The sequence below is a fragment of the Theropithecus gelada genome, chromosome 11, assembly GCF_003255815.1.
Source record: "Theropithecus gelada isolate Dixy chromosome 11, Tgel_1.0, whole genome shotgun sequence".
Taxonomy (NCBI): Eukaryota; Metazoa; Chordata; class Mammalia; order Primates; family Cercopithecidae; genus Theropithecus; species Theropithecus gelada.
In genome coordinates this window covers 60,950,036-60,974,789 of record NC_037679.1, presented here as the reverse complement: position 1 = coordinate 60,974,789, position 24,754 = coordinate 60,950,036, and the positions used below count along the sequence as shown (strand labels likewise).

General features: G+C 41.5%; 1 protein-coding gene and 1 non-coding gene across 2 annotated transcripts in view; both read left to right on the top strand.

Moving 5' to 3' along the window:
* GNPTAB (N-acetylglucosamine-1-phosphate transferase subunits alpha and beta) overlaps positions 1–24,754 on the top strand; it is an 89,481-nt gene that overhangs the window by 43,498 nt on the left and 21,229 nt on the right. Inside the window, exons 4-12 of the mRNA XM_025401488.1 lie at positions 21–62; positions 3,023–3,228; positions 8,631–8,695; positions 8,967–9,101; positions 18,888–19,049; positions 19,460–19,639; positions 19,854–20,024; positions 21,915–22,038; positions 23,800–24,003. Coding sequence (XP_025257273.1) covers positions 21–62; positions 3,023–3,228; positions 8,631–8,695; positions 8,967–9,101; positions 18,888–19,049; positions 19,460–19,639; positions 19,854–20,024; positions 21,915–22,038; positions 23,800–24,003 — 1,289 coding nt within the window. The remainder of the gene's footprint in view (positions 1–20; positions 63–3,022; positions 3,229–8,630; positions 8,696–8,966; positions 9,102–18,887; positions 19,050–19,459; positions 19,640–19,853; positions 20,025–21,914; positions 22,039–23,799; positions 24,004–24,754) is intronic.
* Positions 24,614–24,717, top strand: LOC112635650. The gene has a single exon (XR_003121992.1). It is a non-coding gene; the product is annotated as a U6 spliceosomal RNA (small nuclear RNA).

Here is a 24,754-nt window from a genome sequence, read left to right as displayed (position 1 = left end):
CTGTATTTGCTTTTTATTAGAGAAATCCTTGGGAAAAACACAACGGAACCAACTAAGAAGAGGTAAGCATTTTGGTTTCCTCTCAAGAATAAAAATTGAAGGATAGAAGTGAAATTTCAGATTATTTATTTTTGTTGGGTATTCAGGATTTTCTGTTTACTCTATTATCCATATAGTTTTTGACCCCAAATTAGGTACATCTATTAGATGGGAAATTTTGCAGTGCTGAGTGCATAGCTGATTGAGAACTCTGGTTATTTTGCTAACCAAAGCTTCACTGCATTGGGGAGGGTTAGAGTCCCAAGATTTCCTTCTCTATAGTTCCCTCCTATTAATCTGTCTTGGTGCATTATTCTCTTGGTCCACTTACACTCTAACTTCTACCCAGTATTTTCATTTTCATTTATAAAATTTATGTCCATCATTTACTTGTATATTAAAAGCTGTATATTTTATGTTTAAGAACCTAGGAAGGAGATTTAGCCCAACAAGAAGAACCAAATACACCTATCTTGACTTGAGTCATTCCTGACTCTGACAGGTCCTTAAAACAAGACTCTCTCACTGACAAGCCATCTCTGTTAATTGTCACCTACCCACTTAACCATCAGACTTTTTAAAACGCTTATTGGCCGGGCGCGGTGGCTCAAGCCTGTAATCCCAGCACTTTGGGAGGCCGAGACGGGCGGATCACGAGGTCAGGAAATCGAGACCATTCTGGCTAACACGGTGAAACCCCGTCTCTACTAAAAATACAAGAAAATTAGCCGGGCGAGGTGGCGGGCGCCTGTAGTCCCAGCTACTCGGGAGGCTGAGGCAGGAGAATGGCGTGAACCCGTGGGGTCGGAGCTTGCAGTGAGCCGAGATCGCGCCACTGCACTCCAGCCTGGGGCACAGAGCAAGACTCCGTCTCAAAAAAAAAAACAAAAACAAAAACAAAAAACGCTTATTGATGGAGAAGATCCTGAGAATTTCAAGATCCAGAAGTGCCTTCTTTTTTTTTTTTGAGACGGAGTTTGCTCTTGTTGCCCAGGCTGGAGTACAATGGTGCAATCTCGGCTCACCGCAACCTCTGCCTCCCAGGTTCAAGCAATTCTCTTGCCTCAGCCTCCCAAGTAGCTGGGATTACAGGCATGCACCACCACGCCCAGCTAATTTTGTATTTTTAGTAGAGACAGGGTTTTTCCATGTTGGTCAGGCTGGTCTCAAACTTGCAGCCTCAGGTGATCTGCCCACCTTGGCTTCCCATAGTATTGGGATTACAGGTGTGAGCCACCGTGCCAGGCCTCAGAAGTGCCTTCTAAGCTATCTTTTTATGTTAATTATATAACTTTATTTATAAACTATATTAACATTAATACTGGTTTTTAAATGGTTTTTAAATTATTTAAATAAAAGCAATAGTGCAACAGGAAGAAAGATTGAGAAGAAAGTGAAAAGAAAAAACTCACAAAATTTTATAACCCTTATTTAACAACTGTTATTTTTATTATTCCCTTTTCATGCATATTTGAGTAGTTGTAGTTTATAATCTTGTGTGCAGTTTTGTATCCTACTTTTTAAACTTTATGTAATTATACATATGTATCATGTTGATGTATTATCTTCATTCTTCATATCTTTCAGTTTTAATAGTTGTATAATATTCCATAAAGTGAGTACTGTAATTTGCTAAATGTTAGACATTTCTGTATTTCACTATTGTCAGTATTTCATGATTCTTATATTTGGGTCTGTGGCATTTTCTGTGTGTGGGTTTGTTTTTTCTGTTTTGTTTCTCTTCCATACTTGGACTGGACTAGATTCCTGAAAATAAGGTTACTGAGGAAGAAGCTTATATATGTTTTTATGGTTCTGAATAAGTATGTATGTATTGCATATGCGTATTAGACAAGCATATATGTATATATTACCAACTTGCTTTCCCAAAAGAGTTGGTGTCGTTTGGAGTGATACCAGCAGTATTTAAGAGAAGTAGATTTACTGCATTTGTGCTAATATTGAGTCATCATTTTTTGAGGGGTGCTAATTTAGTAAAGGTGATAGCTCTTTGTTTTCTTTTACATTTCTTTATAAAGGAAGTTGAACAATTTTTTATACTGTTTGACTAGTTATTGGTCCTACTTTGTGAATATTCTAGCCATGTCCTTTGACCATCCATTTGTTTATTCAGGTAATAGGTTTATTGTAGATATTTCTTATAATCAGATAGAAATATCTCATATAAATTTATATTAGAACCTTGTCACAGTTGCTTTTGTTTACATCAATGTAGTGTCATATCCAATGCGTTTAGTTGTTTTCTAACTGGAATTGGTAACTTGTATCTGGTAACATGACACTCTATTAACCAGAATCTACCTCCTTCCTAATCTGCCCAATAATGGGCTTTATTGGAATTATGAATAATCTTTAAAAAATGATAGTAATGAAGTGCTTAATTTCATGTGCACTTTGGAGTTAGTAAATATTGGTGGGGGGGCCGGGTGCGGTGGCTCAAGCCTGTAATCCCAGCACTTTGGGAGGCCGAGACGGGTGGATCACGAGGTCAGGAGATCGAGACCATCCTGGCTAACACGGTGAAACCCCGTCTCTACTAAAAAATACAAAAAAAACTAGCCGGGCGAGGTGGTGGGCGCCTGTAGTCCCAGCTACTCGGGAGGCTGAGGCAGGAGAATGGCGTGAACCCGGGAGGCGGAGCTTGCAGTGAGCTGAGATCTGGCCACTGCACTCCAGCCTGGGTGACAGAGCAAGACTCCGTCTCAAAAAAAAAAAAAATATTGGTGGGGGTCTTATTAGTGGGAGTTTGGAAGCTCTATCTTTAGAGTTGGATTGAACAATTTTATATCATACTTGCGAACTTAATTTTTGTATCCATGAGATAAAAGTCTTCATTTGTTAAAATACTATGATTTTTTTGATGGGTTATAAAAAATCTGAAAAATTCAGTAGTATAACAAGCTTCTCATTGTCGATTGCATTTCAAGAATGTAGCTGTGAGCATGTTGGTGTTTCTTTCCAGTGAGAAGCAGTTAGAGTGTTTGCTGACGCACTGCATCAAGGTGCCCATGCTTGTCCTGGACCCAGCCCTGCCAGCCAGCATCACCCTGAAGGACCTGCCATCTCTTTATCCTTCTTTTCATTCTGCCAGTGACAAATTCAATGTTGCAAAACCAAAAAACCCTTCTACTAATGTCTCAGTTGTTGTTTTTGACAGTACTAAGGATGGTAAGATCTTTTTATGGATATTTTAAAATCATATTATCATTGGATGTTTGAATAACAAAATTCTGAGTGGAATAGAAACAATTCATTGTTAAGTGTCTGATAAACTTTTCTAAAAATGCACAAAGAGAAGCAAAAGAACTGCCATTGTATTTTGGCCTAACCTCAAAAAGGGATTGCTGCATATATTTTACTCTGTGTAATACACATACCTTTCTGTGCTGTGATGAGGACCTTCAATCTGACATCATAATTACCTTGTTCTCTTGGCCATGAGTTATCTAGAGGCAATTTTTCTACCATATAACTCCTCTACAAGGTTGCGTTCTGCAGTTTGGACAGAACATACCTGGAGTATTCATTCTGAGATATATGAACTGAATGTTTGTGTTTCCTCCAAAATTTGTATGTTGAAATCATAACCCCCAGCATGATGGTATTGGGAGGTGGAGCCTTTGATGGGATTAGTGCCCTTGTAAAAGAGATCCTCGGCTGGGCATAGTGGCTCATACCTGTAATCCCAGCAATTTTGGGAAACTAAGGAGGATTGCTTGAGCCTAAGGAGTTCAAGACCAGCCTGGGCAACATAGTGAGAACCTGTCTCTACCAAACAATAACAACAACAACAACAACAAAAACAAAAACACAGCTGGACATGGTGGTATGTGCCTGTAGTCCTAGCTACTTGGGAGGCTAAGGCAGGAGGATCGCTTGAGCCCAGGAATTCAAGGCAGAGCGGTTCTCCAGCCTGGACAGTAGAGTGAGGCCTTGCCTCAAAATAATAAATAATAGCAGAAGAGACTCCAGAGAGCTCCCTCTGCTCTCCACCATGTGGCGTTGTGAGAAGATGCCCTCTGCAGCCTGAAGAGTACCCTCACCAAAACCCAAGCGTGCTGGCAATCTGATCTCAGACTTTGGCCACCAGAACTGTGAAAAACAAATTTCTCTTGTTTATAAGACAACAGATGATTTGGGCAGATAATGGAATTAAAATGGTAATTCCTGGCATAAAACTGCACCCACATCCTTAGAGATCCCATTCTCCCACTTGGCCAGTGCACTGCTGAGCCCATAACCTGCATCTTCTGCTCTAGCCTCTTGTCTGACTCATTCCTCCTCTGCATGGATTGTCTCTATTTGGAAGGTCTGTGGTTTTTATGTATAAAATGAAAGCTGTCATGTTCCCTTTCCAACACCAAGTCTAGTTCTCTAGCTCCATTCTGCCAGTGTCGTACCTCCCAGCTTAAATCTTTGGAACCATCTTTGACCCCTTCTTACCTTTTACATATATAACTAATAATTAACTTCATCTTATGACTGTCTTTTCTTTTTTTGCACATGATTCTTAGGTTCTTACCTTACTTATTTCCTCCACACCAGACTGAATTCCCTCAGACTCCAGTAATAAGACTCCTGCTCTGTCTGTGTAAAGTCCATCTCAGTCTGTCTGGCACACAGGTCTCAAATAAACCTGAAAACCCTGATTTTATGGGTTCACTGCCTTTATGAAAAGAATAATATAGCAGTGTATGTTTGCTTTTCACATGGATACAAACTTCTTTTCCTGGTGTTTGGGATTCAGCTTTAATTGCCTTGATTTTGTCAGTTGATCCCCATATCCCTGCCTTCCCCACATCATGTTGCAGCTGTCAGTGTCTTCACACATGTGGTGCTAGGCCTTGTGTCCCGCTGCCTGTCCCCTTCTCCTTCCCTCTCAGTCCATCCCCTGCTTCATTCAGCCCCACTTTAAGCCCTCTCTCCTTCATGAAGCTCCCAGACTAATATATTCATCATGATTTTATTTTTATTTTTACTTTCCTGCATTTCTATAATACTTACAATCTAACTCATAACTCAGGTTTGATTGCACAGGGGTTTATGGTTTTTCTCATGGAATTTTTTTTGTTGAACAGAAAACTTACCACTCACCAGTTTATGTCCCGATCAGTGCCTAACAGTGCTTGCTCCCTGATACTTAACAAGTTATTTTTAGTTTGAGGTTGGGTGTGGTGGCTCACGCCTGTAATCCCAGCACTTTGGGAGGTCAAGGTGGGCAGATTGCTTGAGCTCAGGAGTTCAAAACCAGCCTTGGTAACATGACAAAACCCTGTCTTTACAAAAAAAAAACGAAAATTGGTCTGGCATGATGGCATGCACCTGTAATCCCAGCTACTTGGGAGGCTGAGATGGGAGGATTGCTTGAGCCTGGGAGGTTGAGACTGCAGTGAGCTGAGATTATACCAGTGATCTCCAGCCTGTGCAAGAATGAGACTCTGTCTGAAAAAAAAAAAAAAAAAGTTATTTTTAGTATGAAAGGAAATGTTAATCTTTCCAAGTATAAATATATCCCCCCTCTATAGATCCTGAACTGATTTGTACCTCAGCACTCACATATTCCATCTGCAGCCTGGAGCGAGGTCTACTCAGCAAAGTAGTTTTCGAATCAAGCTTACACTTTCTGATTTATAGCAAACAAATTTCCTCCAGTGGCAGTTCATTTTACCTCTAGACTAAACTGACTTTCAAAAGGAACCACAAACTGCTTCCTTATAACTTTCTCATATAGGTTAAAGTTGTACCTCCTATGGTCACACAGAACTCATGTAATCCCTCTCCCTTGGGACATTTTATTTTCCTTTCTTTGGTTGGCTCTCAGGGACTTGTGAGTGTCCCAGTTTGCTCTTCTCAGATTACTTCTAAAATGTGTCAATGGGAAGTGAACATTCTATTTTAGTGTGGTTCCGTCTTGGCAGGGAGAGCAGGACTGTCCATTTAACGAGTGCTTATTAAGTGCCTGCCATGTGCCAGGTACTGTTCCCTGTACTGAAGATAGAGCAGGGAACAGATGGACAAAAATCTCTGCCCTTATCTTGAGTTTACATCTTGGTGGAGGGAGTCAGACGGTAAATGCGATAAATAAGTAGATTACATAGTTTGTAGAAGATAATGCTGTGGAAAAAAAAAAAAAAAAACACAAGCAGGGGCAGCAGCAGAGAAGTGTCGGCCAGGGCAGGGGGATTGCAATTCTAATTTGGATGGTAGGGACATTCCTCACTCAGAAGGTGACTTTTGAGTGGAAATGTGAAGAAGGTGAGGTAGCCAGCAACGTGACTATCTGGGGAAAGAGTGATCTAAGTAGAATAGCCATTGCAAAGGCCCTGAGGCAGGAGTGTATCTGGCATGTTTGAAGAAAAGCAAGGAGGCCAGTGTGGCTGGAATGAAGTGAACAAGACAGAGACAGGCAGTAGATGAACCTGAAGAAGTAAGCAGGGGACTAAATGGCATAAGCCTTGGTACCTATAACAAGGACCTGGCTTTAACTTGGAGTGGGATGAGGAATCACCAGAGGGTTTTGAGTGGAAATGTAATGTGATCTGACTTACATTCCAGAGGGATCAGTCTGGCTTCTTTGGTGGAAATAGACTGAGGAGGGGCAAAAGTTGTGATAATTCGGACAAGAGGGAAGGTTGCTTAGACCAGGGAGGTGCAGTGAAGGTAAGAAGGGGTTGGATTCTGGACATTTTGAAGGTCAACCCAACAGGGTTTCCTAATGACTCGGTTTTGGAGAACATCGTCACCTTTTTTATTCTTATTCGATGTACTTCTGTTTAAAAACACAAAAATGTGATGGAAATTCAGTATGGCCACAGCACATTGTAGACTCATACTGAACTCACTGTTGAGTAAAACTTATCTTTAAAAAAAAAAAAACACTTATATGCTCTAATGCTGAAATACCTATTTTAGTTTATGGTTGTATAGTTGGTTTTGGTACCAAGTTATAAAGGTTTTACTTCATAGGAGATTTTATTTTGCCAGATTTGACTCATTGCTCCAAATAGTCACAAATTTGGGGAATCCATAGTCTCTTATCCAGGACAATAGCTTCTCTGCCATCTTCATATGAATCTACACATTTCACAAGCATGCCTTCTATAACTTCCAAAACATTGATAGAGGGTTCAGCAAGATGGGACCTGTGAGTAATCTCCTAAACCTCCCTCTAGGTTGATTGCGGCTTTGTTATCTCACCTCTTTGGTAGAATTGGTTAAGTTCTAGCCCATCTGAGCACCAAGCCTGTACATCTTTGTTATATCCATGAAGATGACATGAGATGCTCTTAGCTACTTTGCTGAGATTACAAATATATATACCAGGTCTGTTAGGTAGAATTCATCATGTCAATGGAAAGAGAGAGAGAAAAGTTTATCTGATAAAGTTGTAATGAACTCATACTCTTAACAGCCAGTGCTTCCTTTTAAGATAAACAGTGTATTATGAGGGCTTTCTTTTCTCCCGTGCTTACCAACTATATTGTTGTGTTTCAGTTTTTGAGACCAGGTCTCACTCTGTCCCCAGGCTAGGGTGCAGTGGCATGATCGTGGCTCACCACAGCCCCAACTCCCGGGCTCAGATGATCCTCCCATCTCAGCCTGCGGAGTAGCTGGGATTATAGGTGCACACCACCGCCACCGCCACCACCACCACACTCGGCTAGTTTTTGTGTTTTTTGTTTGTTTGTTGTAAAGACAGGGTTTTGCCATGTTGTCCAGGCTGATCTAGAACTTACGGGCTCAAGTGATACTCCTGCCTCAGCCTCCCAAAGTGCTGGGATTATAGGCATGAGCTACTGTGCCTTGTAACTCTAGTACACTTGAGACTCATGCCCAGGATTGACGTCTCATCTCATCAGGCTATAATTTGGAGAACCTGCCTTCTTTGTTTATCTTGAAGATCAGAATTGGAGCTTTCTGACCTGTCTTCTGTTTTCCACAATCCCTGAATGTCAGCAGCGAGTTTGCTGATCTTCATCAAACTTGTCCCCATCACTAACTCTGTCCCAGTTGGGCTGTGTCACCCCCAGTCCCTACCCTGACTTACGATGCTCCATGCAGCAGCACCCAATGAATTTTAGGGATTCATTTTGAGAAAACTGTGCCTCTTAAGGAACCACAAGATCCATAGTAGCCCCCTGCTGTTAACATACATGCCACTGCCTGGCATTCAAAGGCCCCCTTTGGTTACCCTTGTTTCCTAGTACTTACCACTCCCAAATATTTTACTCTAGTCAAACAATTCTTTTTTCCCCCCATCTTTGCACATACATCTGTGATTTCTATCATTCTGTCATTTCCTTCTTCGCATTCTAGCTTAAATTTGCTTCCATGAAGCATTCCCTTTGTGCCAATCACTTATAGTATTGTGAAATTTAACATTTCAATGTACACTGATTTACACTGTTCCCCTTTTGTTGAAGGGCTAATTTTGTCTCCTTCAGCTTCCTTTTTTGGACCATATATTATGCTGCTTTAATAGGTCTCAGAAAGTTTTCACAATGTTCTGCCAGACACCATAGTTAAGTATTCATTAAAAATGTGCTTGTTTGTTGTATTCTTGGTTGTAGTTGAAGATGCCCACTCTGGACTGCTTAAAGGAAACAACAGACAGACAGTATGGAGGGGCTACTTGGTATGTTATTTTAAATTAAATTGCATTTTTACAATAGACTAGAATAAAAATATGAATAATAAAGCTGTTTTTCTTTGAGAATCTTTTTAATGTTTTTTTTTTTGTCTAAGGGTAGCTTACTAACATTAATGACTATTGATTCAAGTAATCCTAAAAGTCATATTTTGAAGCTTGTGTTGTGATGCGTTAGATCTTTATTAGTTTTCTCAGCTGTAGGTTTTCACCAGCCTCATGATGTGGAAAATGAGTTGTGTTTTTCCCCTTATTTTAGACAACAGATAAAGAAGTCCCTGGATTAGTGCTAATGCAAGATTTGGCTTTCCTGAGTGGATTTCCACCGACATTCAAGGAAACAAATCAACTAAAAACAAAATTGCCAGAAAATCTTTCCTCTAAAATCAAACTGGTAAGAACATAGAAAATAGAGCAGTTGGGCCGGGCGCAGTGGCTCAAGCCTGTAATCCCAGCACTTTGGGAGGCCGAGATGGGCGGATCACGAGGTCAGGAGATCGAGAGCATGCTGGCTAACACGGTGAAACCCCGTCTCTACTAAAAAATACAAAAAATTAGCCGGGCGAAGTGGCGGGCGCCTGTGGTCCCAGCTACTCGGGAGGCTGAGGCGGGAGAATGGCGTGAACCCGGGAGGCGGAGCTTGCAGTGAGCTGAGATCCGGCCACTGCACTCCAGCCTGGGCGACAGAGCGAGACTCCGTCTCCAAAAAAAAAAAAAAAAAAGAAAATAGAGCAGTTAGCCTGGCACATTCTCATTTAATGTGTGATTCTTGTGGTCCATTTTTTTCTCAAAGTTTAGCTGATAAACATAAGAAGCAAAGAGGGATTCTGTTCTGCCAGAAGAGCCTCATTCCTTACTTTTAATTTGGGCAAAAATCTAAGAGTCTTATTTCGTTTGCTTGGTTCCTGGATAGGGCAGGATTCATTTGTTTAACAGATGAGCTCCTACAATGTCTTAGGTGACAGTGACATTACAGCTGCTGGGGATGCAGCAGTGGACAAAATAGACAAAGGCCGGGATGGAACTTAGGGTGTGAACAATGGAAGCATGGGAGGAGGAGATGAGGGGAAGTCATAAATGTCATCAATGCACACAGCCTGTTGTTTACCCAAAGCTTTCACTCATAAAGGTAGTGTGCTTCAGATATATGGAACATTTCCTAATAAGAACCATTCATTAGTAGCTAATTGAGGGACAAGTGTATTTAAAATTGATACTCGCTCTTCAGGCTGGACCATTGATGCCATTTGTTAAGGTGGACTCTGGAGGCTGGCCTGGGACATGCCTTTTCCTTAACATGTATTGTTTTCAGCGCCTTAGTCTGATTGACTTAGGACATAGTCCACGCAGGTGTTCTCTCTATTTGACCTTACGTCAAGATGCCTGCTATTCTGTCAGAAGTGTTTCAGGTTGTAAATCGTGAATGTGTCATCTCTTAGAGTAGAGAGCATAAAGTCCTTGCCTCAGAATTTGTGAGGTTCTAGTTTTCTTGATTTTATAAAGAAATGCTCTTTGAGTTCTGCCCCTGGGTTTAGCTTACCTGATTCTGACTTCCTCCTGTTGTATGTCATTTAACAATTTTGAGGGTGAAAGGCTGAAGATGCAGTAGTGGTGGAGGAGCTGTGATTAGAGGTGACTAGAGAGGGGTTTTTGCTTAGTTCCTGTCTCAACCATGTTTTTATATGCACCCCCCCCAACGAAATTCCTTTTAACTTCTTTCTCCCTACCCCAGACCAAGTGTTTTACTGTTTTATGCTACATTGTATAATCGTTGTAATACAATGGTAATGTGAATAACCACTTACGAAGTTTTTACTTTTTTTGTATTTTTCTTCATAACTTTTTTTTTTTTTTTAGAGACAGTCTCCCTCCATCCGTCACCCTGGCTGGAGTGCAGTGGTGCGATCTGGGCACACTGCAACCTCTGCCTCCCAGGTTCAAACGGTTCTCCTGCCTCAGCCTCCAAATGGCTGGGATTACAGGCATGCACCACCATGCCTGGCTAATTTTTGTATTTTAAGTAGAGAAGGTGTTTCACCATTTTGACCAGGCTGGTCTCCAACTCCTGACCTCAGGTGATCCAACCACCTCGGCCTCCCAAAGTGCTAGGATTACAGGCATGAGCCACCATTCCTCGCCCTTCATGACTTTCTTTATTGTACTTTGAAATACTGTAATGCCTGGCTATATTAGAGTTGAATTTGTTCTTAACTGCAGTTATTTTAGAATAGATAATACATTTGTCCTTCCTCTGAGTTATTTTTAGTACTGATTTGGGCAGATAAAACCATGGATTAACTTTCATTTCAGCCAATGTTTATTTGACTTCTTGGCTTCCTAGTTATTAGTTCTAGAATTATAGACACATGTATATCTGTACTTTTGATCACCAGTTCAACTTGCTGATGTAGATAGAATGGCATTCTTGATTCTGTTTATATAATTTCAATATAATAAATGCTGAAAAGAAAGAAGGTTCATTCCACTTCTCCACACTCCACTCCATTTGAATATCCCACATCACTTGGCCTGCTGCCACTGCCCACTAGTGCGGACTGCTCTCATGCGTCTACTGGTGGATGGCTGTGTGCTGCCAGAGAATGCCAGTCCCAAGTCATGGTTGACACTTCAGCAAACTATTTTTGGGTGGCATGTGTGGTATAAGCAGGTCGAGGTAGAGTAGGGTAGCAACTTGAATTGGACAAGGAGAACCAGCAGCCTCCAGGCATGGGGAGACGCCTTTCCACAGTTCACTCACCAAGTCGGAGATTTATTTGGATTTTCAGAGTTGTCTTTGTGGGGGCCAACACCTCTCAGAGCATCAAACTCATCACACATAATGTTCCTTGAAGGTTTTTTTCATGATTCCAACACCTGTGATCAACTTCAGGTACTAGGACTTAAGATTTTTAGAGACTAGAGAGAAAGTGAGAAAGAGGAAGAAGAGAAGCAGTGTCAGCATTAGAGTCCAGGCCTCAAGTGACTTGCTTTCCTTAGGCTTTGCTTCCTGATTATGTTATGAGTACTCTGAGAATGAAGTTTCCTATCACTGGGTTCCTAAACAAACAAAACACCTTTTGTGTGTATGATGAGCTCCAAATAAGAGTTTATACAGAGTGCCATGAGAACATCTGGGCTTTAGGTGTACTTGGGGTCAAGGCAGAGTTTGCATAATAGAAGCATTTTAGCTGGGCCCTAAACAGAGCAGCCATTCTCCCAGCAGAGAAGGGAGCAGAAGAGACCATTCTATGTAGAGAGAACAGCCTGAGCAAAAGGGTTGGAGGCCTGAACATAAATGGTGTTTTCAGGGAACCAAGGCAATGGTTTCTAGCACAGGCAGGGATTTTGGTGAGGATGAGATTGTAAAGACAGGTTGAGAAACGTCTCTGTTAAGAAGCCTAGATTTTTTCCTGACGGCAGGGTGAGGACACAGTCTGATCTGCTTCTAAAGAACATAACAGGGAAAGGTGTGGTAGGAAAACCAGTTCAGCTGCTGTTGCCATAGCTCAGCAAGACGTTCCCATGCAGCAAGTGCCTTGGCAGTGGGATGCCAACAATGGAAATGGTTCCAGAAGCGTCTAAGAGAGACACTCAGCATCAATTGGTGAACTACAAGCTATTCAGGAGGAGGAAGGGGAGAATGAAAGGGAAAGTGGACCTTTCTGGTGAAGATGGAAGTTATGGAATTAACCACACTCAGAGCTTCAGTGGCAGAAGCAAACGTCTTTTGGAAGGAGACCCAGAGGTCAGTTTCGGATGTGTTGCATTAGAGGTGTATGTGGCATGTCAGAGGAGAGGGCTGTTAGGCATTGGACTTCAAGACTTGAACCGCTGAACCACTTTGCCCTTCCAGGTTCCCCCAGGAGGCCTTTGCCAAGGCCTGTGGCCCTGGAGCCACCTAGGGCTCAGCTCAGCTCTGTCCCACAGATTCTCACTAGGCCACGGGTGTCTCAGGACAGGTACGGCCCTATTCACCTTTTTTTTTTTTTTTTTTTTTTTTTTTGAGACGGAGTCTCGCTGTGCTCCCAGGCTGGAGTGCAGTGGCGCGATCTCGGCTCACTGCAAGCTCCGCCCCCCGGGTTCACGCCATTCTCCCGCCTCAGCCTCCCAAGTAGCTGGGACTACAGGCGCCCGCTACCGCGCCCGGCTAGTTTTTTGTATTTTTAGTAGAGACGGGGTTTCACCATGTTAGCCAGGATAGTCTCGATCTCCTGACCTTGTGATCCACCCGCCTCGGCCTCCCAAAGTGCTGGGATTACAGGCTTGAGCCACCGCGCCCGGCCCCTATTCACCTTTTTACCCTTAGTGATTACTTGGCACTTAGGGGGCTGCTTAAGGAATGAGCCAGGTGCAACAGTCTTGGGATATATAGGGAAACATTTTCAGCAGTGTGATTATTCATAGGAGTCACTCTAGGCACAGAAATGTGTCTTTGTACATTGTTGTATATACACAACTAGGACTTTGTCATTCTGTTTAGAACAAAACCTGAGGTTTTTTTTTTTTTTTTCCTGAGGCAGAAATGTGGGACTTGAAAATAGTTTCATTTGTAAGGTAATGGATTTGAATTAATAAACTCTTTTGACTGTAGTCTTATAAATCAGTCTTTTCTATAAGAGGCTTTCTAATTTGAGATACCTTGAGGTGGGTCTTCAATGATGTGATTAAATACTCTAATTTATCTGTATAATTTTTGTGTATGACGGACACAGAATTCACCTTTTGATAAATCAGATCATCAGTCCTTATTTTCAGATACCTCTAAATCATTTTGTATCTGTAGACATTTTCATTCATGGTAGGTTTTTGCATTTATTTTTTGATTTTTGTTTTTCTTCACTTCTTTTTTAAACATATTTTAGAGCAAGTGGGAAATCTTCCCAAAGCTGTCAAGTGAATTCTCATGCTAAGTTTCCTTCAATTATAGTAGTTGCTGAGTGGGTGTGCAAAAGGTGGAGGAGATGTAGACCCTGCCCTTAAGCATTTATAGTCACATTTTGGAAGCAGCGTGTGTGTATGGTGTCGGCAGCTGGAAACAGGAAAGGTCTGTGGGTCAGAGACATGGGGGAAGTTTTCAAAGAGAAAGAGACTGATCTGGGTTCTTGAAGACTGAACAGGTTGTTTGTGCAGGCAGGGTGGGAACAGCATATTGTCCTGCGTGGACTCTGCCCCCCTCAAAGCTCTGGTCAGGGCCTAAGGTCACAGTAAATTGTCATAATTTTGTACTAAAGCTCTTTCTTTTAGATAATTCTCTGAAACCACCTTGTGCACTTGTTTTAAAGCATGGTACTTTTTTCTTTTTTTGTTTTATTTCTAAAATAAAAAAGCTTCAGGCCGGGCGCGGTGGCTCAAGCCTGTAATCCCAGCACTTTGGGAGGCCGAGACGGGCGGATCACGAGGTCAGGAGATCGAGACCATCCTGGCTGACACGGTGAAACCCCGTCTCTACTAAAAAATACAAAAAACTAGCCGGGCAAGGTGGCGGGCGCCTGTAGTCCCAGCTACTCGGGAGGCTGAGGCAGGAGAATGGCGTGAACCCGGGAGGCGGAGCTTGCAGTGAGCTGAGATCCGGCCACTGCACTCCAGCCTGGGCGGCAGAGCGAGACTCCGTCTCAAAAAAAAAAAAAAAAGCTTCAATAGATGAAACAACCAACTCTGAAACTGATTTAAGTTTTGGAAAACCACCAGGACATATTAAGATCTAGTAGCGGCTGGGCACAGTGGCTCACACCTGTAATCCCAGCACCTTGAGAGGCCGAGGCGGGCAGATCATGAGGTTGATCTGATTGGAGACTGAGACCATCCTGGCCAACATGGTGAAACTCCATCTCTACTGAAAATACAAAAATTAGCTGGGTATGGTGGCACATGCCTATAATCCCAGCTACTTGGGAGGCTAAGGCACGAGAATCACTTGAACCCAGGAGGCAGAGCTTGCAGCGAGCTGAGGTGGCGCCACTGTATTCCAGTCTGGTGACAGAGCGAGACTTCATCTCAAAAAAAAAAAAAAAAAAAAAAAAAATCTAGTAGCTTTGAATTGTTGAATCACTTAAAGGCACTAATTTGGTTTTCAGTTGGTGTTAGCAGACATGTGGGGTTTTTTTCCTAAAACATTTTTAATGATTTTAAATCAAATGAATCCAAAATGAAAGTAGATTACACCTTCTGAATTTGTAAGCACTTTAAAGTTGTTGGGAACATAACTTCTAATAGGAAAGCCTTTGTTGTTATTTTGGATTTGCATGTTCTTCTAGACCAAGTTTCCTCCACCTTTGCACCATTGACAGTTGAGACTGGATGCTGCTATCCTTAGGAGACTGTCCTGTGTATTGTAGGATGTTTAGCAGCATCCTAGGTCTTTATCCTCCAGTAGTATTTGCAGATATGTGATTGTTTAGACAACTTGACACAGCCTTTCTTTTTGGCATTCAGAAATGACCAGTTCGATATCGTGATTTTTAACTAAGGCTTATCTTAAAATACAACTATTTTGTCTGCCTTAAAAGGATATTTTCTCTTTTGCACTCATTGTTTTTGGTTGACTTAAAAACATGCATTCAAACTTACGTGTATTTGTTGACTACTATTGTTTTTAAAGCCAATTTTTAAATATAGGCTACAATGCTGAGAACAGTAGAACGAACTGTTTATTATTCTCACAATAAGCAATATTTTAAAGTGGTTTTATATATTTTATATTGATATACTCTAATCTTGCCTTGATAGTTAATCATTTGTAGAATTTAAAAGCGAAGATTATTTACACTGCTTTTTCAATTCTTATATCTTGTGACTTGGTCATTTATACTGAATTATACTGAATTTATTACTTCTGGGATTGTTTTATCATCCCTGTCCTATGTTATACAGTGTACAAAATGTGTTAGATTTGCTTCCAATATATACATACTTATGTACATATTGTATCTAGAAGTTTAACCGTGAAGTATCAAGCACTTGAAATCTGGTTTCCATATCTGTCATGCCGTTGAAATTGGTCTCCATTGAGCTACTAATTACAAAACCCACTTAATTTTGTTTCTTGTCCCTTAATTTTGATGCTTGTTTTTTGTCTTTAGAAATATACCAGAATTAATATTTTTTTCTCTTGGGTTCTGCAACACTGCTTCTCCTGACCATCATCTATATTGTCTTTCCTTGACTCAAATTGATCCATCAGTTGCTCAATCGTTGTAGCCTACCCAGGCCTTGGCCTCAACCACCATTTAGTTCTCCGTCTGTCTGTCTGCCCTTGCCTCATACTCCTACAAGTGCCAGGTGTATCGGTCATGTTATTCTAGATGATGCTGCTGGAACAGACATTCTGGAATCTCAATGGCTAAAAACAACAAAGCTTTATTTCTTAGTCATGCCACATGTTGTTCACTGTGGGTCTGTAGGGGGTGGGTATAGAAGTTATTCCTTTTTGCAGAAACTTATAATTTATGTAAACTTATAGTTTAAAGTAAGATGCTAAATATGGAGGCAGTTGCCCACAATTGCCCAAGCCACGAACTCCAGCCTTAGGCACAAACTACAACTACTCTTCCCACTACCTCCTCTCGGCTGACAAAAGTAACGATGATGTCCAGGATTGGGCTGCCACCTAGTGGCTGTCAGGGGGTACTTCCCCACCCTTTTTACGGTGGCAGAAAATCTTTCTCATACATATAAATATTACCTTAACCTCATTAATTTTTATCTCTTTCCGAATTATTGTATAGTTACTGTAGAAAAACCTCTTATTGCTCTTTTATGCCCATATAATTAGAAACCAACCCTAGGCAAGGCTTCTAATAAAAGAATAATTTTAGTGATATACCTTCTTACCAAACAAAGGGCCAATACAAGTTATGAAATTAAACTAGACACACCTCATCTTCGAGGTGACGCCAAGCCAGTGCCTGGGCCCGAAACTGGCCTGTAGCCCCTCAGCTTCGCCCACTGCCTTCCGACCCTGGACCTTCGCAAAGTGAGCGAGCTTCAGGACTTCGTGAAAATGTATAAGCGGGATCCGAGCAGTCTGCACACCGAGGAAATGTGCTTCCTGAGGGAGCGTGTGGAGAGCATGGGGGTGAAGTACCACGTGCTACTCAGAAAGCTATTATAAATCAGAAGAAAATACCAAGGAATTAAAAACAGGTAGTAAGAAGGTGGAGGAAAACATAAACACAGACGAGTCTTCAAGTGAGGAAAGTGATCTAGAAATTGATAACGAAGCTGTGATTGAACCAGACACTGATGCCCCTCGAGAAACGGGAGATGGGGGCCAGGCCTGGTGGCTCATGCCTGTAATCCCAGCACTTTGGGAGGCCAAGGCGGGTGGATCGTATGTCAGGAGACCAGTCTGGCCAATGTGGTGAAATCCTGCCTCTACTAAAAATACAAAAAAAATTAGCTGGGCATGGTGATGCGTGCCTGTAATCCCAGCTATTTGGGAGGCTGAGGCAGGAGAATCACTTGAACCCGGGAGATGGAGGTTGCAGTGAGCCGAGATCACATCACTGTATTCCAGCCTTGGCGATAAAGTGAGACTCCATCTCAAAAAATAGAAATAAAAATAAGTAAATAAATAAATTATTCTAGAATAGTGACTTTTTCTCTCCAGGGAGCCCTCAGAAATGCTTTGGGGTGCTGTGAGAGGGAGGACAGGGACCCAGGCAGACTACTAATCCCCTGTGTGGCCTGCCTCCAAACACCCGGCATATATGCCGAGGCAAGATAGTGACTCAGTGAGTACCAGCTTAGCGAGTGCTAAATATGTGCCAGGCACTCACTAAGTAAAAGAGGTAAAAGAAAGTGATGAGTCAGGAAGACAGTTACAAGCACCTGCAGGTGCTCACACATGCACCTAATCTGTGAGAAGAGTTAATGGCCTATGTAATAAGGGGAAATGATATAAATGAAATTTCTAACTCTAACCTCTGGTGTTTTGGACTACGTACACTTAGGAAACTGCTTAGACAATAAGCTAAGAATAGTCATGCAGCAAACAGAAGAGCTCAGAATAAGCTCATAATAATTTGTGTTTGCTTCTGTTTTATAGATTGAGAAAGAAAACCATAAGCTCTTTTAGAAGCACTAGTTCAGGAGAAGGATTTTACTATCCTACATTTGTGGTTTTCAGGCCTTTCCCCTTTTCCTGAGTGATGAAAGCCTCTTCATAGGAAGTTGCGTGATACAGAGTCAGAACAGACAACAGATAAAGCGTGGTGTGGACTTTGGTAGGGGTGGCAAAGCCTGTTTGTAAAAGTTGATGTTTGTGATGTTCACTCTTAGATTTATGATTGCCCCAAAAGCTTTGCTCCGAAAGCTAGTTTTCCCATGGAAGCACTTCAGGCAGCCCTGCCGAAGATGCTCCTCCTGGGCATGTGGCACAAAAGCTGTTCAGACACCCCACTAGCAGATGTGCTTGTCACCAATTCCAGCAAGGTTAATTACATTGCAGGTTTTAAGCCCAATATAAGCAGATTGATAATATTCTAGAAGAAAAGTCACAAAACTGTTGGCCAGCAGGCATATTTGCAAAGAAGTCAAAAATCATTTGAGCCAACACTGAAAAATTGGGGAGATTTCATACAGCAGTTGGGGATTCTTGCCTCTGAGGAGACTGGCAGCACTTGGTGCCACTGAGTGGTTACAGCTTTCAGATGGCTCTGAGGTGTCGAGTTTGCCACTGCCTTTACCACTCCTTCTTATTTTTAGATGCCTGTTTTGTTAACATTCATTTGGGAAATGCATCTGGTCTGTGTAGGTCTTTTTGTTGTGTTTTGATACTGTCTTACCATTTCAAGATTAAAGATCAGGGTGGTTGTGGTGGCTCACGTCTGTAATCCCAGCACTTTGGGAGGCCAAGGCAGGTGGATCACCTGAGGTCAGGAGGTGGAGACCAGCCTGGCCAACATGGTGAAACACTGTCTCTACTAAAAATACAAAAATCAGCTGACTGTGGTGATGCACTCCTGTAGTCCCAGCTACTTGGGAGGCTGAGAAGAATCGTTTGAACCCTGGAGGCGGAGGTAGAGGTGAGCCAAGATTGCGCCACTGCGCTCCAGCCTGGCGACAGAGCAAGACTGTGTCTCAAGAAAAAGGGAAAGATTAAAGAGCAGACTGGGAATTTGAAGGTGCCTCATCCTTGAGACTCAGTCTTTTCATGTGTAATCCTCTTGTTATTTGATAGTTGCAGTTGTATTCAGAGGCCAGTGTAGCGCTTCTAAAACTGAATAACCCCAAGGATTTTCAAGAATTGAACAAGCAAACTAAGAAGAACATGACCATTGATGGAAAAGAACTGACCATAAGTCCTGCATATTTATTATGGGATCTGAGTGCCATCAGCCAGGTAAGGGATGCACAGAAGCTTTTACAACCCAAATCAAGGGTTAGGATGTAAAAAATATATAAGTTACTATATTAGAAGAGGAAAGGGGACTTACAGAGAGGTGAGTTGATTGGAACTTTTCTAATTTTCCAGTCACTGCCGTTGGTTTGGTATTAACTGAAGTGACCTAGAATGAGATCCAAGAACCTTTTTTATAAAGGGTGTTAGAGAAATGCTGTCTTTTTGAATTTTGGGTTTAAAAATATATATACTGATCTTCTGCATTTTTTGTAATGTTTAAAATTAAGACTCCATTGTTAAAAGTCTGCCAGAGCACCTTGAGAGCAGATGGGGCAGAAGGAAAGGACAAAGAGGAGGAGGTATGACTTAAGGGGTATTTCACATCTTCATGTGCCAAGGGTTTTTCTCAGTCTAAGCAGGATGAAGACATCTCTGCCAGTCGTTTTGAAGATAACGAAGAACTGAGGTACTCACTGCGATCTATTGAGAAGCATGCACCATGGGTTCGGAATATTTTCATTGTCACCAACGGGCAGATTCCATCCTGGCTGAACCTTGACAATCCTCGAGTGACAATAGTAACACACCAGGTACAAGACTTTCTAAAAATTACGAGACTGTGGTTTCTAATTCTGCTCCTTTAGTGTGGTACAGGGATTTCCATAATTTCATTCTCCGTACCCTTCTGCCTTCATTTCTGCCTTTCTTTAGCTCTTCATTGCCTTCCCTTCCTTCCTTTCAAAAACTAAACCAAACCCAAACAGCTCTCATTCACTCTCTTTTTTTGTTTGCTGTTGTTAAAAGGATGTTTTTCGAAATTTGAGCCACTTGCCTACCTTTAGTTCACCTGCTATTGAAAGTCACATTCATCGCATCGAAGGGCTGTCCCAGAAGTTTATTTACCTAAATGATGATGTCATGTTTGGGAAGGATGTCTGGCCAGATGATTTTTACAGTCACTCCAAAGGCCAAAAGGTGAGTGCCTAAGAGGAGGGGGGATGTCTAGTGTGGAAGTCACTTAGCAAATCAGAAAATCAGTGCACATACTACTATAGTCAAATATCACACAGGCCAGGCACGGTGGCTTACACCTGTAATCCCAGTACTTTGGGAGGCAGAGGTGAGTGGATCACTTGACCCTAGGAGTTTGAGACCAGCTTGGGAAGCTTAGGGAGACAAATAATTGTTTTACTTTACAAAAAGTAAATTGTTTTACTTTACAAAAAGTAAAACAATTATTTGGGCCCAGTGGAATACTCATGTAGTCTCAGTGACTTGGGTGTTGGGGGGCAGTCGGGGGAGTGGGGGCTCACCGGCCAAGATGAGAAGATTACTTTAGCCTGAATGTTGAGGCTGCAGTGAGCTGTGATTGTACCACTGCACCCCAGCTTGGGTGACAGAGTGAGAACCTGATCTTGAAAAATAAAATTAAAAAAATATATATATGTATGATCAAATAATCATTTTTGAGTGCTAAGCTCAGAAGTCAACAATTAAGAAGAACACTACAGTTAGAAATTTGCTTTCCCACATTCTTAGACACCCAGGATCCTCACTTTTCCCCGACCATCTAAATTTTCTACTACTATGATAGCAGAAAAAGCAAAATCACTGTGAAACAGAAAATCATGGTTAGAATGTCAGCAAAAGGGCCAAAATAGAAAGTTAACTCAAGTTAGTGCTGAAAGCTATAGATGAAATTTCATTTAAGGCAGCCTGTTGCGCTCTAACTTTGTTGAGAGGTGGGATGGAGAAGTGGTTAAGAGTGCAGACTTGGGGGCCAACTCTTCAGGATGACCTTGGGCAGTGGCTCTACTTCTGTGTTTTCTGTCTGCATAGTGGGGAAAATACAAAAACCCTTGTAGCATTGTTGGAAGGGTTCAGTGATCAGTTAGAGACTTATCACCGTAAACTTATAAAACTCTGCAACTAAGTGCTAATAACAAAACTACTTTGTCTGTTATTGTTTATGCTACCCAACCAGGCCCATTCTCCTGTTCCCCTATTGACCTGTCTCCTCTGTATCAGATTGTAGGGCTAAAAGGTGAGCTCATGGCTTAACAAGGGGACAAACACAAGATCAATGACTGTGCAGTGCTTTTCCTGCTGACAGGTGTGCCTTGGTGCTGAGGCGTGTGAGCATAGGAGGCTTAAATCAGATGGGATAGGGAAGAATGCCCATCCGAATTGACACGTACTTTAACAAGTAAGAGTTAGTTTAGGTGAAAAAAGATATTCCAATCAGACAGAATATGCAAAGGCACAGAGATTTTTAAAGAGGAGTGTATTTTTTTTCAATGATTTTGAATTTAAAAAGTAACCATGTACCCCATCACTCATTTTTAGAGCAGGTGAATGCACAGCTCAGAATGCTGTGCCGATTAATTTATCACAGGGCCTTATGCATGAAGATAGAGGATATTGTCTCTCAGCCTTGAGACAAGATTATGCACAAATACACTGATGAGCTACGGATAGTTGTTGCAGAAAAGCAGTGACCGTGCCTACTTCCCACCAGCTTTGACATGCTTTGGTACTTGCAGTCAAGTCTGGCATGGTGTTACTTTATTTCACAGTAGATTATCAAAGCATGCTGTGAGAGGCTAATCCATGAGTTGAATCCTTGTCTGCTTTCCTTGAGTAATGGAAAAAAGTAAATATGCTCAGTAAGAATGGTCAACACAGCAGGATCTAAACAATCACTATAGGTACAGGCAAACTTAAAGCGCTTGTGAGTGTGAACACTCAGCCCTTTGAAAATTTTAATCTTTCTAGAGACTTAATTTCTTTTTATAAAGGGAATCTTAAGAATAAAACGTATCAGAAGCCAGAAGTCATTTTATTTTCTCTTTGGTTTTATCGTAGGTTTATTTGACGTGGCCTGTGCCAAACTGTGCCGAGGGCTGCCCTGGTTCCTGGATTAAAGATGGCTATTGTGACAAGGCTTGTAATAATTCAGCCTGCGATTGGGATGGTGGCGATTGCTCTGGTAAGGATGTGTTAAACTGTCGTTCGTTCATTTTTATGGAATATTTTCTTCTTAATCATTATTGAACATGTACTATAGACGTAACCAAACATTCTTTATGTATTAATAAAGAATCAGTAATGCTGGACATGGTGACTCAAGCTTATAATCCAGTGCTTTGCAAAGCTGAACTGGGAGGATTGCTTGAGGCCAGGAGTTCAAGACCAGCCTGGGCAACATAGTAAGACCCCATCTCTATCAAAAAAAATTAGCCAAGTGTGGTGGTGCACACCTGTAGTCCTAGGTGCTTGGGAGGCTAAGGCAGGAGGATCACTTGAGCCTAGGAGTCCGAGGCTGCCGTGAGCTGTGATAGCGCCTCTGTATTCCAATCTGGGCGGCAGAGTGACACCCTGTCTCAAAAAATATATATATATATGAATGTGTGTGTGTGTATATGTATATATCAGTAATCAGTAGACTCTTTGGAGGTGGTAATTAGTGCTCCCATGTGGCCCAGTTTATTCGTTGTTGAGGGCATTGAACAAGAGAAAATACACTTGAAAATGTCATCTTATTTAAAATATGAAAATCTGGAATATACTTAGTTCTATAAACCCAAGAGCAAGCATCACTCCCACTGGTTCTTATAGGAGCTCACTGCTGGTCGCCGTCAGCAGCAGATTATGATAGGTCACAGAATGACTAAAGAGTTGCAAAAGAAATAAGTATTTTCCTCAGCAACTCTTCTCCCTCCCTCACATACTTATATTTTGACTTACTGATAATAGCAATTTGTTACATTTACTTACTGCCTTTCAATTATAAAGCATTAAATGTATACAGCATTATTCATTATATTCACTTGAATTTTGTTTGTCACCTGAGAGTGAGTATGTAGACAAATGTTATCATCCCCATTTCCATATGAAGAAACGGATTTGGAAATGTTTGCACATTGGAGAAAACAAAGCTTCAAGTTGTATTTCAGTCAGATATGTCAGATGCTCTTTAACTGTGGGGAGAGAATACAGATGTGCAAAGTAGATCTGTGTAGACCAGAGAAGTCAGACTCTACTAGAACATTAACATTTGATAACAAGGGGTATCAAACACGATACCCACATTTGGACATGTTTTTGGCAGTTCTGATAGTCACAGTCTTTGGAATAATCTCTTTTTGTTTTCGTGCTCCTCCATTTCTGTCAGCACGTGCCGCTTGAGCAAATGTAAGGCCTGTACTTGTAGGTTGCACAGCTACAAAATGCTAGGGCCTGTTCATCACACTTCTGTCAAGTGACTCCCTTTTCAGTTTATTTTCTTCTTAAGGTACATGAGATCTTTTACTAAAGAATGAGATGAACCTTTTATGACTAAAACTTACACATCAACCTTGAAAACATTAATATGAAATAAGGAATTGTCTTTTTTGTTTGTTTTTTGAGATGGAGTTTCAATCTTGTTGCCCAGGCTGGAGTGCAGTGGAGTAATCTTGATTCACTGCAACCTCCACCTCCTGGGTTCGAGCAATTCTCCCACCTCAGCCTCCCAAGTAGTTGGGATTACAGGTGCCCACCACCACGCCCAGCTAATTTTTGTGTTTTTAGCAGAGATGGGGTTTACCATGTTGACCAGGCTGGTCTCAAACTCCTGACCTCAGGTGATCCAGCCGCCTTGGCCTCCCAAAGTGTTGAGATTACAGGCGTGAGCCACCGTGCCCAGTTCAGAACTGCCTTTCAAAATTGTAATTACAGCAAGATTCCCTCTTCTTCCTCCACTCTACAGGTAACAGTGGAGGGAGTCGCTATATTGCAGGAGGTGGAGGTACTGGGAGTATTGGAGTTGGACAGCCCTGGCAGTTTGGTGGAGGAATAAACAGTGTCTCTTACTGTAATCAGGGATGTGCAAATTCCTGGCTTGCTGATAAGTTCTGTGACCAAGCGTGCAATGTCTTGTCCTGTGGGTTTGATGCTGGCGACTGTGGGCAAGGTATGTTTACTGCCAAACAAACAAGAATAGGAGGATAAAAAGTCCTTGACAGGTAGAGTTTTGAATGGCTTTTGTTATTTACAATAATGATTCTCTGTGTATCCTTTTTCCAGCCTTACATTCAGACTCGTTATAAAAGTAAGAGAACAACATAAATCACTAAAGAGTGTTATTTCTTTAGTGTTATTGTTGCAGTCTGGTGTTTTGTTTTGTTTTGTTTTGACCAAGCAGATTTACCTTAGCTGAAAATATGTGGTGAAGTTTTAATTTGGAAACAAAAATTTTTTGTTTCCAAATTAAACAAAAAATTATTGATATCCATCAATAATTCATTAAATAAAGATGGTTCAAATCCTGGATTTTGTTGGTAACATATAAATGGAGTTTGTTTTGGCAGAAAGTTTTTTTCAAATGGATAAAAACATGGAAATTGATTATTGTAATTTATTGTTAAGAATCATGCCATATCTCTGTAGTGAGTCAGGATCACTATTTCATGGTAATTATTGTGACTGCCTCAGATAGTGAAATGAGCCCTGTACCAGTAACTGTTGTATTAGGATATCTGATTATTTTGAAATTAAAGTCACTCTTAGAAAGTGAAAACTCAGTGCTTACTTCAGCAGCACATATACTGAAATTAGAACAGTTTAGGCGTGAGTATGGCCCCTGCACAAGGATGACATGCAAATTCGTGATGCATTCCCTATTATTTTTTTTTAAAGAAAGTGAAAACTCAGACCCAAAGAAT